Source organism: Chiloscyllium plagiosum, chromosome 9 (genome assembly GCF_004010195.1).
Source record: "Chiloscyllium plagiosum isolate BGI_BamShark_2017 chromosome 9, ASM401019v2, whole genome shotgun sequence".
In the NCBI taxonomy this organism is placed as follows: Eukaryota; Metazoa; Chordata; class Chondrichthyes; order Orectolobiformes; family Hemiscylliidae; genus Chiloscyllium; species Chiloscyllium plagiosum.
Genome location: NC_057718.1, coordinates 38050900 through 38067139, shown reverse-complemented (window position 1 = coordinate 38067139; position 16240 = coordinate 38050900). Strand labels below are relative to the sequence as shown.

Below are 16240 nucleotides of genomic sequence, written 5' to 3'. Positions count from 1 at the left end.
TGACATAGGTTTTGGCTTATGTTTTGATATTTCTGAATAGTCAGTGCAATAATGTGCACATTTTATTCAGGATCAAACAAAAACAGGACAACTATAAGAAAGATGATTATAAAAAGATAATCTAATCAAGATAATATCAACAGAAAATTCTGGAACTACTCTAAACAAGACGCAGCATCTGTGGAGGGATCTTTAGGGTGAATATGAGAGTATTTTCTATTTTGAGTCCAGATTTCTAGTTTTGTGGAAAGCCACCATCAGGGTCAACAGGCTGGTATTGTCTGTTTTTAGTTCAGATTTCCAGAATTTGCAGTACTTTGCTTTTGTATTCACATCATTTTTTTTGGGGGGGTGCAGAAATTAAATTTAGTCACATATAAATTGGTCAACAAGTTAACTCTTTTAGCAGTTAAAACGTTTGCAAAAACTTTTAAGTAACAAACAAAGTCGGTTTGTCTGATGGTTGGTGTTGAAATTACAATAGACTGGGGAGCCCATGCCTAAGGAGAGCGGATGTTTGGCCTTGGTGACGATCATTTCCGGTTGGAGACCTGCTCCTTTCTTAGGCCTAGAAATCCAAGATGGCGGCCACGAAGTCGGAAGAGGTTCCGGCCATCCCGAAGTTTTTAATGGACTGTTCGGCGAAGGACATCGCATTGGTATGAAATACACTGTACCCTGTGTTAATCTTTTGCTAACAAATAGTGTTGGGAAGCATTGCTAAGTCTGGTTTGTTCTCCGCTCTCCTGCCTTTCTCAAACCGTGAGGTGGTTGCTATGTAAAGACCTCTCCCAGGCCTGCGGTGGTGTCTTCCGAACTGCTGAGACATGGTGTCCCACCGATCAGGTGAAAGGACAAGCTCTTATACGGTTCTGTACGAAACCCGAAGATGATCGTTTTTATTTCTCCCTCCCGTCACTTGTTTTAGATTTGAAGGTCCATTTGTGTTGTTAACTTAGCGGACTGAGCACTTCCTGCTGTTGATGTGAAGTTACAATCTCATCAGAAACAAATTCTTTGACATCCACTGTCATGAGATGTGGCTAATAATTAATTATCCCGAATCCTGACTCAGAAGAGCCAACTGTGGCGACAGAAAACGAGCCCTAGCAGTTAAAATGTTCATGATGAAATATTGGCCGTTAAATGTTAATTGGCCACACTCCAGATGTCTCAGATATAGCCATTTGGTAGTGTACAAGTTGGGTCTGTTACCATTACACATAAATGTTTCAATTGTGGAGTGTTTCTTTTCATTCAGGTAAGTTATATTGCCATTTGAAGAGGATTTAAAGCCTTGTGGACGTGCCAAGATATTTAATCTGTCTGTATTACATAAAAGGTGTTTCAGGGGTGTGATTTTCCCCAACAATAAAACATTTCACAAATGAAAGACTTCATGTGACCAGGATGCTTAAGTGCTTTATAAATATTTTGATTTATTATATTTGTGAGTGGGTAAAATAGTCAATTTGATTCAATTAGTTGAAGGATAAATGTTGGTCAGGAAGTGGTGCTAACCTGCCAACTACATAAGTAGTGCCACCTCAAAGAAAAATAACCTCAGGATGTCAAAGCATGCTGTGGACAATTTTTGAAGTATTGCACTAAGGAAACATGATTGTCAGTTGCACACAGCACTGAATCCCTGAACCAGATGAAGTGATTTAGTGTTGGTGGTCAAGGGTTTTTTTTAAGGAAGTGGGTGTTGCTAGCAAGAGCAGTACTTTGTATTTATCCCAGGTTGCTCTTGAAATGGTGGTGAAGAGATGCTTTTTGTCTGTTTTGTGTAGATGTTCCCAAAATACTGTAAGGCACAGAGTTCCAGGATTTAAATCCAGTGACACTGAAATGATGATAATTTAGAGCTGTAAAGGTGTGCAGGCAGAGAAAGGCCCTTTGCTCATCAAATCTGCACAGATCAAAAATAAAAACCTAAATATTTTCATCCCATTTTTTCAGCAGTTAAACCTAAATATTTTCATCCCATTTTTTCAGCAGTTGGCCCATAGACCGTGACAACCCCTACCTACAGCAAATTTCAAAGTCTCCAGAAATTGTTCTCCCTATGTATCCTCAGCCCCACGTTTGCAGCCATGCGCTGCCATCTTCTCTCACCACAGTCAACCCTGCCCCACCTCAGGGCCTTGCTTTCTCAGACCTGCAAACCTGCGGTCTGACACCACCACCAAAAGGTTATTTCATTCCTCATCCCATCTGCTTTCCGTCGGGACCATTCCCTCCGCGACTCCCTCTCGAAGTCCACACTCCCCACCAACTTCTCTTCCACACCTGGCACATTTCCCTGCGACCACAAGAGATACAAGACCTACCACCACACCTCCCCCTTACCCCGTTAACTGTTGCAATTCAACCTACCTTTACCCCAGCCTCATGCCCATACTGCTACTTATTTCTCAGCCTTCCTTCCTAACCTTGATGAAGGGTCCTGCACAAAACTTAGACTCTCCTACTCCTTTGCTGCTTGATCCACTGTGCTTTTCCCAGCTACACATTTTATTGACTTTGACTTTCCAGCATCTACGGTCCTCACTATTGCCATAGCCTTGTATGCCTTGGCATCACAAATGTGCATCTAAATACTACTTAAATGTTTAGGGGTTTCTACCTCTAACACCCTTACAGGCAGTCTGTTACAGATTCGCACCACCCTCTATTGAAAATATTTTCTCCATGTCCCTTCTAAACCTCCTGCCCCTTACCTTAAATCTGTGCTTCCTCATCACCCACTTGTCCAACAAGAGATAACGTCTACCCTGTCTATGCCCCTCATAATTTTATATATCTCAGTAATGTCCCCCCTCAGTGTCTTTTGCTCCAAGGAAAACAACCCCAGTCTATCCAATCTCTCTTTGTAACCAGTACTCTCCAAGTCAGGATGGGAAGCAGCGTTGAAGGGAATGCAGATGACAGAGTTCCCATGTAACTGCGGCCCTTGTGCTCCTAACAGTGGCCATGGGTTTGGAAAATGCTGGCTAAGGTACCTTCGTGATATTCTGTTGCGTAACTTGTAGCTTGTAGATGCTGTTGTATGTTGAATGAACTGCCAGAGGAAGTGGTATCTGGAGGCCCATTACAATGTTTAAAAGATATTTGGACAGGTACATGAGCAGGAAAGGTTTAGAAAGATATGGGCCAAACCCAGGCAAATGGGACTAGTTTAGTTTGGCAAACTTCGTCAACATGGATGAATTTGATTGGAAGGTCTATTTCTGTGTTGTATGATCCTATAACTCTGCTGCTACTAAGCATCAGTAGTGGAAGAAGTGAAAGTTTATGGATGTAGTGCTGCTTTGTTCTGGATGCTGTCAGGTTTCTTGAATGTTGTTTCAGCTGCACACTTTTTCATTATTGTTAGCCAAGAGCTAGGGAGAAATTCACTGCAACTGAATACAGCCTTGGGGAAACTTGTCTAAAACATGGAAGAGCAGACAGAATCTAGTTTGAGGTGTCATCTGAGGAACAGATGAGGACAATGCATTGCTCCCTGTCCTTGGGGTCAGTCGTTTAGGGGTGTGGGACTATCTATGTGGGATGGATTTAATGAATGAGAAGATTCGAGCTTCCAGGAATAACAGATGATAGATAGGGGACTTTCAGGAATTTGGGGCTCCTAGGATTGGGGTCTTGTTGGTCACAGACTATGAGAAGTAGTTGGAAAGTCAGTGGAGTAGCAGCAACAACAGAATGGCTGGTTTCAATTATGCATGTGAAGGAATCCAAAACAACCTGGGCACTTTTCTCAGAATTTATACTCAAAAATTGTTTCCTGAAATGTCCATTATTACCCATCACATAACTATCTCATCAAAACCATTTTGAGGGGGGGGGGTATTTGAAAACCTGCATGGAAAACCTACAAAAATAGTCAGGTGGAAATTCAAGTACATGTTAAAAGCTGGTGCCTTAGGCCTAACTATAATAAAATGTAGTTTCTCCAGAGGTTGTTTGTACAGTGTTTGTGATTAAATTTGGGCCTGCTGTAATTTGGTTTGCAAATTACCAAGTATAGGCATTCCAAAAGCAGAATAGCTGTAACCTACAGTCATGAAGGATGACTAGTTTCAGCTTGGACTGCTAAGTTTGAAGACTTAGGCAGCCATGTCCTGAAGCAAGCAGTAGACCTTTCTTCAGATTAAATCTGATTTCATGAGACCTTGAGAAATCTTTCAAGTCTACTGAGGACCTTAGTAGACACAGTTTCTAAGGCTCACTATATGTTCCAGTTTTATTCTCAAAAATGAAGGTGAAATGCATGCTAATAGCTATGTGAGTTCAGTATGCTTGGTACTCAGATGTCTCATCAGGCCTACTATTTCAATTAAACCTGTCATTTTCAGCTTAAGTAATGTTCTCAAACTGTGGAGAGGAGTTCGGATCTATAATCAGCTGAATCTGATGTGTGTTAATTATGAGCCAAGCTGACGTTTCTGTTCAAAAACCTGTATTGCAATGATATGTATGAATTCTGATGTCAGACCCGAATTGGAATCTGGCCTGACTGCAGAACAAAGTGAGGAGTATGTCTGAACCTGAACCTGTTCTCAAATGTCTCTTGAGATCATTGATGTCACCTAACCTTTTTGTTTGAATTCTTGCAGTCCAACTTTCACCTAGTCCACAATATTGAGACAATTCATCAACACCCATTTGTGTTACTATGGAAGCTTTGTTCCTTTTGACTGTATTGATACAGTTGGCCATGTCATTTCTCACTGTCTTCGTAATGTGATTTCACTTACAGAATTTTTTAGATTCATTTGTCTCTAATTTTAAGCAATGGCTTGTCTCCTAATCCTGTGTAACTACCTCGCCACTAATTTACATTAACGTTGGATGTTCTTTAGATTTCATCATTTGCATGGGACTCCTCAGTGAAATTATACATCATGTCACTTTTTGCACTTGGCCAGTTATGTATGTGGGCTTAATTCTTCACAACCTTTTGAATCAAATTCAAGTCAGAAGGCAGAAATTTATTCATTTTCATTTTGTCATGGGAGATGGATGGCTAATTAAACTTGAGAAAGTGGTGGTGAGCTGTATTCTTAAACAGCTCGAGCCTTTGAGTGTGGGTACATATCAAATGCTAATCCGTAGGGAATTGCAGAGTTTAGACCCAGAGATGGTAACGGAACAACAATTATATGTCTGAGCCTGAATAGTGTGTGGTTTCAAGAAGTTGTTGGAGGTGGTGGTGCACCCATGTATCTGATATCGTTGTCCTTTACCAAACTTGGTCAAATGCTGCCTGATGTCAACGGCAATCATTGTGACTTCCCTTCTAGAGTTAGAGTCAGGTCTTTTGTCCATGCTTCGATGAATGAAGAAGGAAGATCAGGAGCTTAGTGGTCCTGGTGGAACTAAAATTCAGCATTAGCAAACAGCTATGTTTTTTCGATTTTTTGGTCGTCTGTAACACAGACCTCAGATCCCTGCATGGCATTACTTCTGGAACCCAAAGTCCGTGTGAATGTTCTTGGCAATTGCATAGCTTAGAGGACACTTTGGTAGTAGGTTATTGCTGAATAAGTCCCACTTGATAGCATCACTCTGTCAACAACCCCCTCCATAATCTTGCTGATCATTGAGAGTAGATCGATTGGTCAGTAATTGACTAGTTTTGATTTGCCCTGCTTTGTGTACAGAACATATGTCGGAATTTTTCACATTGCTGGCTAGTTGTAAATGTATCGATATTGAAACTGCCTAAGCAGGTTTGAACCTCAAGCAGACCAGGATCGTCAGTTTGGATATACCAAAGAGTTTCTCACTGAATTTCTATCTCTGGCTGCTCACTCAGCTTTACCGAGAAATTTTGCACCTAAAGTATTTTCTTCAACCTTGTGCTGTTTTACAAACTCCCATGTGTTACTCATGACTGATATTACCAACTTTCATCTCTGTGAGATCATACTTCCACCTTTCACCAACTCTCATACAGAATAGCTTTGGCATGTCTGGCCCACAGCACCATAACTTCCATCACAAGGTAAGGAAGCAGGTCCCAAATCAGCACTGGAAGGTGGAAACCAGATAGGTGTTTCTGGACAGCATTCATCATACCTGAGAATTGCAGAAGTATATATACTCTCCAAATGATTTGGAACCAATCAATGAGCTAGCAGCCATGTGACAAATTAGGGCACCTGTTTTCTCTGTACAAATTTTGGTCAAACGTACACCGATGTCCATGCAACAATTGTTGCAAACCATATGAACTGGGTCATAAAAAAGAAATGTTTTTCAAAGCATGAAAATCATTATGTAGACCAAAGAAGGCAATTATAAATATTGGCATCATTTCGTAAAGAAAGGAGCTTGCTGAATCAATTCTTCCTTTGATTTAAAGATCAAGAGAACTGGAGAAACATGTTTAGGAGTTGGATAGAGTCACACAGTACAGAAACAGACCCTATGTTCCAACTCGCCCATGTCGACCAGATTTCCTAAACTGAACGAGTTCCATTTGCCTGCATTTACCCTATTTCTCTCTAAACCATACATATCCAAATGTCTTTGAAATGTTGTAATTGTACCCACTGGAGGCATAGAGAATAGGATTACTCTTCAGTGAGGTTTAAATGTCTATAATAGTACTGTTGGGATGAAAGAGATGAATTTTTTATAATATCATTCCAATATTTCTTGTCTAGTGTAATATAACTTATGCTTTTCACTAGTGGTGGTAAACTTTTATGGTCTTGGTAAAAGCATGTTGGCGACCTTGTGTATATGTTCAGTGACTGAGCTCCTTGGTAAAGAAAAACAAAATTTGGTCTATCAAGGCGGATCTCACTCTGATCAGACTTGTCCAGTATTACCATGAGCTGGATACTCGTCTTTATTTTGTTTTTATTACTCTGGCTATTGGTTTGGCATTTTTGGAAGAATCTTAATGTAATGTACAATCAGCTATCAAGCAGTCTCAGAATGTGGACTCATGGATTGCATTGAAGTAAGGTCCCAGTGGATGTTTCCAGGTGTGGACATGGATCACTGATAACGTCTTGTGCCTGAATGAAATAGTTGATTCAAGCCCCATTCCTGGTGCATAGGAACTTGTGATTTTGGAGCCTGTCACTTGGTCCCTCAAGTATGCTGTGCTGTTCACTGAGATCATGAATAATCTAAATGCTCCATCCCCAGTAGTCTTTCATGCCCTTACTTAAAAAGAATCTATCTTCTCCTGCCATAAAAATATTCAAAGACTATTTCCACTGCATTGTCAAGGAGAGTTCCAAAGACTCCCAATTCTGAGAGTGTCTTTCTTTTTCTTTGTCTTAAACTGGTCAACCCGAATTTTAAATTTTCCCAGGAAAGGGTACATTTCCTGAAGCACTGGTCAAGACCCTTCAGGACCGTGTATGTTTCAATTAAGTCCACCTCTTATTCTTCTAAACTTGAACCTAGTCCAGTCTGCCTAATCATTGCTCATAAGGCAACCTGCCTATTCAAGGTATTAGTTGAGTAAATCCTCTCAACTGCTTCCAACGTATTTACATCCTCCCTTAAATAAGGGGAGCAATGCCATACACGATAGTTAGTTGTCTCACTCATGCCTTGTATAATTAAAACACAATTTTGTAATTTTGTCTTCAAGTCAGCTTGCAATAAAAAGTAACATTCCACCAGCTTTCCTCACTACTTGTAGCTACATATCAGGCATTACTCTGCATTACAGTATCTTACCATATTGATTATTTGCTTTTTCAATTCCTCCTGCCAAAATGGACAATTTCGCAACTCTCCCACATGTTTGTTCAGTCTCTGAAGGATGCTACAGAGGGAAGTCATTGTCCTCTTGACAACTTAGTTTCTACTTTCATTTAAATTGTCAGCAAATTTATAAACCACACGTTTGATCCCTTCATCTCAGTTATGTATATAAATTAATAAAATGTTGAGGTCCCAGCACTGATCCCTGTGCGCACACCTAATGCATTCCATCTTGCAACCAGAAAATTACTCAATTATGCATTGCAAACCAGCCGTCCAGCCAACTGAGCTCATCAGCTACACTGCTTCTGATATGGCACCTTATTAAGTCAAATGTCTTGTGGAAATTGAGCAGATAATAAATGCTGACATTGAATATAGTGCTGTGGAGGCACTTGGACCATAAGATATAGGAGCAGAAATTAGGCCACTCAACCCATCGAGTCTGTTCTGCCATTCAGTCATAGCTGATAAGTTTCTCAACCCCATTTTCCCACTTTCTCCCCGTAACCCTTCATCCTCTTTTTACCATAAAAAAAACTATCTATATCCATCTTAAATATACTCAGTGACCAGGCCTCCACCAGCCTTCTGTGGCAGTGAATTCCAGAGATTTGCCACTCTCTGGCTGAAGAAGTTTCTCCTTCTCTCTGTTCTCCTTACTCTAAGGCTTTGCCCTCGGGTTCTGGTCTGTCCTACCAATAGAAAGATCTTCCCAACATCCACTCTGTCCAAGCCCATCAGTATTCTGTAAGTTTCAGTTAGATCCCCTCTCATCCTTCTAAGCTCTGTAGTTGAAATTTATTCATTGGGTTCTTTTGTTTGTATGTATTGGTCAGCTTTTACATTTTGATCAGTAGGTATGCAATTAATTTTTGCTATTTTAAAAAAATTTACAGTTTGTAATTTGGCTGCAGCACCATGACATTTCTGGATTAACAAGAAATGCACTACACAACTATGTCTTTGTTGACTTGTCATAAATGTCATGGTCTTTTTCCTGAGGTTCTTGCACACTTGATGTAACTGCAAATGCCAACTTTTGTGAATAAGGAAAATTTATTAAGTGCAGTACAATACAAACTTTGGAGAAACCCTGAACATGCTTCGCCATACTCATGAAGCATGTTCAGGGAAGTTCTGTGAACAAGGAAAACAGCCCTTCCTTCATACAAAATATTTACATCACAGACAGTAATGCCCACAAGACAACCCCATTCTCTCACAGTCATGTGCCACTCAAGACACTATGCAGTGACCACATCATCTCCAGAAACAGTGTAATGCAAATCATCCCTTAATGTCCAGATCTGGTGTGAATTGTTTTCTTTAACTACAGGTAGTTGTCAGAATTACAACTCTAATGTTCTTATTGATTTCTGAATAGGAGATGATGACAATGTAAATTGCTCTCAATGGCAAGGAAATAGCCATGTAAATGTAGGAGATGATGATGTAAATTTCTACAATCTATCTTTCAATTAGAGGCAACCAACCTTGCGTCAGGACATCCAATTTCCTGCAGGTGAGCAGACCAAATTAATTCTTTTAATATCACAATAACCTCCTTGGATTTGGACTCGTGCTTTGGTGCAAGACCAAGTGACCACCACCTGTGTTGAACAAGTGTATGATTAGTATTGCACATTCAACTTGGAAGGATGCTTCAAGGACTTAACAGACCACAAATGAGGCAAATACAATCCATGATCTAGTTTGCTATTCTGATTACAGCCATGAACTTTGTTGGCTTCCTTGCACTATCTATCATGCTTGACAAAATTTGGTTGATTGCCTCAGAAAAATGTAACTAATGTGAAGTTTGCAATGAATATTTGACCTTTTATGCCTGATATACCTCGCTTGCTGCACAACTAATGAAATTGCTAAGAGCCAATTTCACACATTACAATTTAGTGTATGTATATATGTGTTAAATATTAGCGTCTTGCTATAGATATTAATGTGTGCCATTGTCATCTTTCTTAGAACTGGCTTCAAGCAACAGATTTGACCAGAGATGTGTACCAGCATCTTGCCGATTACGTACCAAAGATTTACTGTAGAGGCTCTAACCCTAATCCACTTAATGAAGAAATGTTGGCGCAGCATATTCTATTGGGGCCAATGGAATGGTACCTGTGTGGAGAGGATCCTGCTGTGGGAATAACAAAACTTGAAAAGGCAAATAAGTCATCTCAGCTGTGTGGGCGTGTTTTCAAAATTGGAGAGCCTACCTATTCATGCAGGTACAAAAATCCAAGCACATTATGAGCTGTTGAAACTGACTTAGTTACGTTTATTGTGTTGGCAAATGTTTGATAATAAAAGAAATTATTGAATCACACCATAGTATTATTGTTTTATATTTTGGCTTGGTCAGAAGATTGGCAATGATCAGTTAAGGAAAGGTGCCTGCTGTTCACTATGCTCACAGCTGCTCAGATTTTTTTGTAGGCTTTTCAATGGTGAATTGTGACACTAGTTGTCAGACCAAATGCAGCATCCTCCACAAGGAAACTGCGGTATGTTTGAGAGCAGGCAGAATCATAGCATCTCTACAGGACAGAAAGAGACCATTCAGCCCATCAAACCTATACTGACCCTCCAAAGAACATTCTAGCTAGGCCTAGAGCCCGACTCTATCCCTCTAATCCCACTTTTACCATGGCTAACCTATCTAGCCTGCATATCCCTAGACAATGTGGGGCAATTTAGCGCAGCCAGTCCACTTAACCTTTGGACTGTGGAAGGAAACCAGAGCACCCAGAGCTAACCCACACAGTCACGGGGAAAATGTGCAAACTCTAAGCAGTCAGTCACCAAGGGTGGAATCGAACCCGGTCCCTGGCGCTGTGAGGCAATAGTGCTGACCATTGAGTCACCATGCCATCCCCTAACCTGTGAAACAAATCTCTCTTCACCAAGTATGATTGAAGAATTCCTGCTGAAACAATTCTCAGTAAGAAAGTGTGAACCAGGATATAGATTTTAATTTAATAAGATTTAAATAATATGCAGAAAACAAAATGAAAATTAGGAAAGAAGGATGGGCAGATGAGTGAGAGAATGTAAAAAAAGACAGTCCATAAAACTCGAGTCAGATTGTTTAAATTATTCTTCAAAACTCTCCAATACAAATTTATTATGAAGGAGCAGGACTGTACACATGTAAAGCTACATTTTCAGAGCCACAGAGATATTTGGCAGTCTGACTCCTCCATCTCTATACCCTCTGAAAGACTTTTTAATTCTTCTTATTCTGGCCTTTTGACCGTGATTGATTTTTAATCACTACAACATTTGTGGCTTGCCTTCAGTTCCAAATGCTCAAAGCTTTGGAATTCCTTCTCAAAAGTTCTTTATGTCACTGTTTCTCTTAAGTTAGTTTGAAATACTTCTCAGAAGTTTTACATTTTTTTGGTCAAACTTCTAGTTACCCGTTCCTGTATCCCTTCAGGTGACTTAATATTAAATTTTCTTTGAATTTGCTGCTGTGAAATGCCATGGGATGTTGTGCTATGTTTAAAATTTTATGAAAGTATGACATGTTGTTGGCATGCTAAAGCTACTGAGATATTTGAAGACAAAGTAGAGAATTTATAAATCAAGAGTAATGCTGGTGAGTGTTTTGGTCTGATGTTCAGGTGAGTTGTATGTATCTGAAATTTCCATTGTTCATTTTAACTCGGCAGAAGAGCAGCACAATTGGTGTTATATGGTTTATATTGGTGTTTATAATTCAAAAATTCCAAGATGCTTACAGGGGTAATAGCTTGCAAAATAATTACTGAGCTACATAATTAAATTTCAGGAAAGGCAGTCATAAGCTAAATGGAGAAGGTATATTTTAAGGAGAAAGTGCTCAAGAAACTGTACTCTGGCAGCATGTATGGAGAAAGAAACTGAATTAATATTTCGAGTATATCAAGTTCTTTTGAATTGAAGGGAGCTGGAAAACTGCTTTTATGCTGTGAAAAAGAGATTGGGGTAGAAGTGAAACAAATTGTGAAGGTGCTCAGAGCAAAAGGCAAAAGAAGTGTGAACGGCATTAAAGAAGGTATTTATGGCAGCAAATATAGGCGAAAGTGGGTACTGCAGATGCTGGAGATTAGAATCAAAATTAGAGTGGTGGTGGAAAAGCACAGCAGGTGCTTTTGCCCAAAGCGACGATTTTCCTGCTCCTCGGATGCTGTCTGATCTGCTGTGCTTTTCCAGCACCACTCTAATCATGGCAGAAAATATGTCAATTCAGCTGAGAGAAACTCTTGCAAACAAGAAATGAGACCAAGGAAAGTGGAGGTAATCAAAATGAAGGACAGTTCATGGCTTGAAATTGTTGAACTGAATGTTAAGTTCTGGAGTCCGTTTAGTGCCTCAGCAGAAAATGAGGTATTGTTTCTCCAGCTTAAATCGAGTCTTGCTGGAACACTATAGCACGTCTAGGACAAAAGTGGTAGCACTGATGGAGCCATTCTCAAATTGCATTGCTTGCCCAATTTATGTTGGTGTTTCCTCAGTGCATCAATTGTAGAAATGAGCATCTTTCTGCTAAAGTTGCTCCTTGTTAGTCTCCAAAGAAAGAGAAATGTCCCATTGGAGTTTATTTGCTGGGCAGATATTCCAATGTTGACATAACACTTTGACAGTCAAACCTGATCATCCTCTTCCTCCATCAGAGTGAAGACTTGGCTGATTGCAACGTTGCAAGTCTTTCTCCAAATTTATTGCTACTGATGTGATATAATTTTCACTTATTTAAATGAACTGATCCCTTTGGCAACGTTTCACTCTTTAGTTTTTAATTCTAAGCTGAACTTGACATTTTTAGTTGGAGGTGTGTTGCTCCAAGCTGAATTAAGAATATGGAGTATAAGTATGGCATACATTATTTCTAAAATATCTGAGCATCAGTAAGCTGTACTGGGATTTTTTTCACTTGCTAACTTATTCTAATTGAAGGAAAAAAAAACAGGTTTGGTGAATTGGCCATGCTAAATTGCCCATAGTGTTAGGTGCAGCAGTCAGGGGTAAATACGGGGTTGGGGAATGGGCCTGGGTGGGTTACTCTTCGGAGGGTCGGTGTGGACTTTTTGGGCTGAAGGCCTGTTTCCATGCTGTAGGGAATCTAATCATCCAAGTGGATGAATGTTAGAAAGTTAAATTACAGAAATTCATTCTATCATTTATTTTAAAAAGTTGCACAACTTAAAACCTTTTTGAATTTAATAATCTGCAGAAATTGAACAACAAATGTACATTGCAGGCAGCCTGATGAAACATGTGACAGAGAGGAACAAGCAAGAAGCATACTCTTTTGTTTTCTTTGCCCTCGCTCTTTAAATTGCCTTAATTTTCTACTGTGTTAGGAATCTACATCTTCAGTTTCTGTTGTTAAATATTAATAAATAGAGAACTCACGCAAAGCTCAAATAATAAATACTGTTTTCTGAACAGTAGTGCTTGCACAATTACATTTTATGGGATACATGTTAGAAGGGATCTTGCTTTCATTGCAAACAGTGCAGGTTGTGAATCCTGGGTTTTGTTTTCCTGTGGCATTAAATTTGATGCCAGTGCATTTGGTTGTGTAACATGATGTTTGTAGTACTTTGTGCAATGCAAGTTCTTTCCCGTCTTGTAACTGATCAGGGTTTAAATAAAAGCTTCATACATTGGATTGAAAACCCAGCAATCTGTTTGTTTTCTGAAGAGGGTCTCATCATTTCATACAGACTTTCAGTAACATTGAATACTGACCCATTGTCAACTTGCTATCTTTGGCAGCACCTTTATCTTTGAGTTAGATGCTTTTAGGTTTGAGTTCCACATTGGAATTGCAGATAGTAAGTCAAACTTATATAGTTCTGCAGGAGGTGTCTGCTTGATCAACGTTTTTTTTTTTATGCAAGCTTGTTCCACTCGACTAAGTAGTTAAACAATAAGATCTATGGTATACAGAAAACAACAAATTCTCCTGGTATCCTCGGCAACACTCCTCCTTTAGGAAATGCCATTTGACTCATTCTGTTCATCAGAATCTTAATTTTGCATACTTAATTAATTTCCTAAACATGAGGTGTTTTGAAAAATACCTGCATAATTCCAAGTCTTGTCTTTTTGTTTAGGTGGAGTAAGAGGAAATTTGGCAGGAAGGCTAATTTACGCCCTTTTTCATGGTCTCTGAAGAGCTTGCTACTCGTGTTGGTTGTTGAACTCTAATTAGCAGGAAATCAAAATTTTAAAATTAATTGTTGCTTCAGAACTTATGGATAAGATATTGTTTCACTACTAAATTGTTATAATGCAATGTTTGTATGTGAAACTAGCCATGAAATTATATTGTAGTCTGTATGACAATTAAGGCTTTGCTGATCAATGGTGTGAACTGCAGTTAATTATCACTTACCAAATCCCAAAGTGGATTGTGTTTGTGAATCTGTTCAAAACCCAACCTATTGAGAGAAATAACTGAAATGCATTCTTGATACCTTCTGAATAGTCTTTAATTTGTGCTAAAAATGATAAGGTAAGCAATAAAGTTCTGTCATTTGGTTTTTGGCCAGTCAGCTCCAGCTTTTAGTATACAGGGTACCTTCACTGGCACAATGACATTAATTAGTGGAAAGCTAAGACACATGAATCGCATAGTTAAGGACAAAATTTTTGGGGAGGGCTATAAAGGCATGGTTGTTTGTCCCTACCTTTGGGCTAGAACATATTCAAGTCCCCAACTGCTTCAGAGGTATGTCATAATAGATCTCAATAAACTGATTAACAATCTCTGCAATTCTGCAGAGTGCTGAAGCAAAGGTTCTTGAACATGTATCTGAATAAGTTAGTGAATGTGGCAGGGTTAGTTTAGAAAGTGATAAATCAATTTTGGAATAACCTTGGCTTTATTAATAGGGACATAGAATACATAAATACCATGCTTAATTGGTATAAGGGCACTAGTTTGGTCTCATCTGTAGTATTGCTTCCAGTGCTGGGTGCTACACTTTTTAAAAACTTGTGAAGGCATGAGGAGTATGCAGAAAAAGTTAATGCGAATTATTCCATGAAGAATTTCAACTAGATGAATAGCTTGGAGATTTTCAATTTGTCTTCTTTGAAGAAGAGAAATCTGAGAAGATATTTGATACAGAGATATTCAAAATCGTGAAGGACCTTGGACATGTAGATGGGGAAAAATTCTTGACAGTGGTGGAAGAATTGAGAATTAGAGGACATTGCTTCTGTTAATTTCCTTGAATCTATGATGACAAAAGAAAACCATTTTTTTCATGCTGAAAATGGTTAAGATATGTACTGTGTTTCATGAGATTTAGTCAAGTATTTAACAGGGAATTTGGTTGTTAGTTGAAAAGGAATAATATAAAGCATTAGAATGAGAAGTTGGCTGCATGGTGTTTGTTGAATTGCTGAGTCAGAGAAACACAAATGACATATTGGGCTGGTTGGTCTCCTGTTACGCTGCAATGGTTCCCCATTACGTGTATTAGAAGGTCCCATGATTCTTGTCACTTGTTGGCAGGTAACTTGTTGAAGTGACCTTCAGTCACTGGGAGATAGGATCAGGTAAGGATGGAAAATTTCCTTTCCAGGTTGGAGAGTCAGATGGGTTTTTACAACAATCAGTAGGTATGTGGCCACCATTGCTGATAAATAGTTTTTTAATTCACAATTTACTTAATTAACTGATTGGAACTGTTATTTCTGGATCATTAGTCTTGCCTTCAGGACTGTCTGGATTATCTTTCGACAGTTTCTTGTCACAAAGAAATAAGGCCTTGCCCGTTTTGCTCATAGCTTGAGGAGGCGGGGGGAAGAAGTAAGTCCCCGAGTGTTTGTAGGAAGCTAGCTCTCCTTGACAATTGTTATTGAATTTATGGAGTGCTCAATCTCTTAAGGCCATAAGACTGAGGAGCAGAAGTAGGCTATTCAGTGTCTGCTCTGCCATTAGTGAAATCAAGATTGATCTGATCTCCCTCAACTCCATTTTCCTGTCTTTGCTTCATCACCATTGGTTCCTTTACTAATTATAAAAATCAGTCTCTTCCAGTCTCAAATATATTCAGCGATTCAGCCTCAATAGCCTTCTGTGGTAAAACCAAATTCCACAGATTCACAACCCTCTGACAGAAGGAATTCCTCCTTATCCATGTTTTAAGTGTGTGACCCCTTATTCTGAGATTATTCCCTCTGGCCCTCGACTCTTCCACAGGAAAAATAACCTTTTTGTGTACCTACCATGTCAAGTAAACAAGTTGTGAATGTTGGCCCATCTATAGTTTAAGCTGTCAGATGAGAGCACACCAAGTCCTTATTTTCTAAGTGTGACAAAGTGCATGTTACAATTCTATTAAATATCAGCCTCTTTCACACTGTATTAGCTTGGTTTTGTTTGGCAAGAGAAGAGATGAATGTCATTATTTAATGAAGCCTTAATTGGGTGCTGGCACCAACTAAAGTTTTAGTTGAAAGATTTTTTTTTAAT

At 39.2% G+C, this 16240-nt stretch overlaps 1 protein-coding gene across 2 annotated transcripts in view; it reads left to right on the top strand.

Annotated features, from left to right (window-relative positions):
* The first annotated feature begins 357 nt into the window (after nt 1-357).
* Nucleotides 358-16240, top strand: part of ubr2 (ubiquitin protein ligase E3 component n-recognin 2) — a 140724-nt gene continuing 124841 nt past the window's right edge. For both annotated transcript variants that reach the window (XM_043695713.1, XM_043695712.1), the window contains exons 1-2: nt 358-659; nt 9730-9989. In XM_043695713.1, coding sequence (XP_043551648.1) covers nt 582-659; nt 9730-9989 — 338 coding nt within the window. In that variant the 5' untranslated portion in view covers nt 358-581. The remainder of the gene's footprint in view (nt 660-9729; nt 9990-16240) is intronic.